A 2,821-nucleotide genomic window follows, 5' to 3' on the forward strand; every position below is an offset into this window, starting at 1 on the left:
GGTCTCACCTGTCCATGTTTGGGTCTCACCTGTCCATGTTTGGGTCTCACCTGTCTGTTTTGGGTCCCCAGGGCAGTTTTTTGTGATGATGTCACCGCAGGAGGTGCTCCCGGGGGGGGCCCAACGTTCCATCGCCCCCCGCGCCCACCCCTACTCCCCGTGAGTACCTGGGCACACACCTGGGCACACCTGGGGGACACCTGAGCACACCTGGGGACACCTGGATACACCTGGGGGCATCTGGGACACACCTGAGACACACCCGGGGACACTGAGACATACTTGGATACACCTGGGACACACCTGGATACACCTGGGGGCATCTGGGACACACCAGGATACACGTGGGACACACCTGGGGACATCTGGGCACACTTGGGATACAGCTGGATACACCTGGGCACACCTGGATACACCTGGGGGCATCTAGGATGCACCTGGGCACACCTGGGGGCGTCTGGGACACACCAGGATACACCTGGGACACACCTGGGGCTCACCTGGGATACACCTGGGCACACCTGGGGGCATCTGGGATACATGTGGGACACACCTGGATACACCTGGGATACACCTGGGCACACCTGGGGACATCTGGGACACACCTGGGGACACTTGTGGACAGCCAGGACACACCTGGGACACACCTGGACACACCTGGATACACCTGGGGACAGCCAGGACACACCTGGGACACACCTGGATACACCTGGGGACATCTGGGACACACCTGGGACCCCTTGGGACACACCTGGGGACATCTGGGCACAGCTGGGCACACATGGATTCACCTGGGAATGCCTGGGATGCACCTGAGCACACCTGGATATACCTGGGATGCACCTGGGGACACCTGGGACGCACCTGGGGACACCTGGATATGCCTGGGACACACTTGGATACGTGTGGGACACACCTGGGATACACGTGGATACACATGGACACACCTGGGGACACCTGGGACATACTTGGATACACCAGGACACACCTGGGGACACCTGGGACACCCAGGACACACCTGGATACACATGGGACACACCTGGGATACACCTGGGACACACCTGGGCACACCTGGGACACACCTGGGGACATCTGGGATACACTTGGGACACCCAGGACACACCTGGATACACCTGGGACACAGCTGGACACACTTGGGGACATCTGGGACATACTTGGGTACACCTGGCACACACCTGGGACACACCTGGGCACACCTGGGACATACTTGGATACACCTGGGGACACCTGGGATACATTGGGGACACCTGGGATACACTTGGGACACCCAGGACACACCTGGGCCACACCTGGGACATACTTGGATTCACCTGGATACACCTGGGGGCACCTGGGGACATCTGGGACACACCTGGGTACACCTGGACACACCTGGACAGCCCTGGTCCCACGTGGCCCCTTTCCCGCCCCTTTTCCCGCAGGAAATCGGAGGCTCCGAGAGCCACCCGGGATGAGAAACGTCGGGCACAGCACAACGAAGGTACCGGGGAGCCAGGGAATCCCAAATCCAAGGAATCCTAAATCCAGGGGATCCCAAATCCAGGAATCCCAAATCCAAGGAATCCTAAATCCAGGGGATCCCAAATCCAGGGATCCCAAATCCAGGGATCCCAGAGCCAGGGATCCCAGAGCCAGGGGATCCTGAATCCAGGGAATCCCAAATCCAGGGAATCCTAAATCCAGGGATCCCAAATCCAGGGGGACCCAAATCCGAGGAATCACAGATCCAGGGAATCCTAAATCCAGGGAATCCTAAATCCAGCAGATCCTAAATCCAGGGAATCCTAAATATGGGGATCCCAAATCCAGGGGATCCCAGATCCAGGAGATCCCAGATTGGGGGATCCTAAATCCAGGGGATCCCAAATATGGGGGGACCCCACATCCAGTGGATCCTTAATCTAGAGGATCCTAATTATGGGGGAATCCCAAATCCAGGGCATCCCAAATCCAGGGGGATACCGAATATGGGGGGACCCCAAATCCAGGGGGCTCATCCCAACCCCAGGGGTCTCATCCCAAATCCTGTCGTTTCCCCCCCTTTTTTCCCCTATCCCCTTTTCCCACCATCCCATTCCCCCTTTTCCCTCTATCCCAACCCTCCAATTCCTCTTTTCCCACTATCCCACCCCCTTTTCCCACCATCCCAACCCCCCATTCCCCTTTTCCCTCTATCCAACCTCCCCATCCCCCTTTTCCCACCATCCCATCCCCCTTTTCCCACTATCCCATCCCTCTTTTCCCCCCATTCCATCCCCCTTTTCCCCCCATTCCCTCTATCCCACCCTCCTATCCCCCTTTTCCCACCATCCCATTCCCCTTTTCCCACCATTCCAACCCCTTTTCCCACCCCCATTCCCAGTGGAGCGCCGGCGCCGGGACAAGATCAACAACTGGATCGTCCAACTCTCCAAGATCATTCCCGACTGTTCCATGGAAAACACCAAATCCGGGCAGGTCCGTGCCCCTCCCCCTCCCCCCCTCCCCCATTTGGGGTCCCCCCTGACCCCCCCCTGACCCCCGGAATTCCCGAATTCCCAGAGCAAGGGCGGGATCCTGTCCAAGGCCTGCGACTACATCCAGGAGCTGCGGCAGAGCAACCTCCGGCTCTCCGAGGAGCTGCAGGGACTCGACCAGCTCCAGCTCGACAACGAGGTGCTGCGCCAGCAGGTCGGACTGGGAGCACTGGGAGGGACTGGGAGGGACTGGGGGACACTGGGAGTGGAGCTGGGAACAGTGAGAGGGAACTGGGAGCAGCGGGAGGGAACTGGGAGCACTGGGAGAGCAGGAGGAGCTGCAG

The 2,821-nt window shown here is 59.2% G+C and overlaps 1 protein-coding gene across 1 annotated transcript in view; it reads left to right on the forward strand.

The window, feature by feature from the left end:
- Positions 1-25: 25 nt before the first annotated feature.
- Positions 26-2,821, forward strand: part of LOC113980205 (upstream stimulatory factor 1-like) — a gene marked incomplete at both ends in the record, with an annotated part of 3,476 nt that continues 680 nt past the window's right edge. Inside the window, 4 exons of the mRNA XM_027707435.1 lie at positions 26-159; positions 1,443-1,501; positions 2,384-2,478; positions 2,563-2,691. Coding sequence (XP_027563236.1) covers positions 26-159; positions 1,443-1,501; positions 2,384-2,478; positions 2,563-2,691 — 417 coding nt within the window. The remainder of the gene's footprint in view (positions 160-1,442; positions 1,502-2,383; positions 2,479-2,562; positions 2,692-2,821) is intronic.

The sequence above is a fragment of the Neopelma chrysocephalum genome, unplaced genomic scaffold, assembly GCF_003984885.1.
Source record: "Neopelma chrysocephalum unplaced genomic scaffold, ASM398488v2 Primary Assembly neopelma1_93029, whole genome shotgun sequence".
NCBI classification, from domain to species: domain Eukaryota; kingdom Metazoa; phylum Chordata; class Aves; order Passeriformes; family Pipridae; genus Neopelma; species Neopelma chrysocephalum.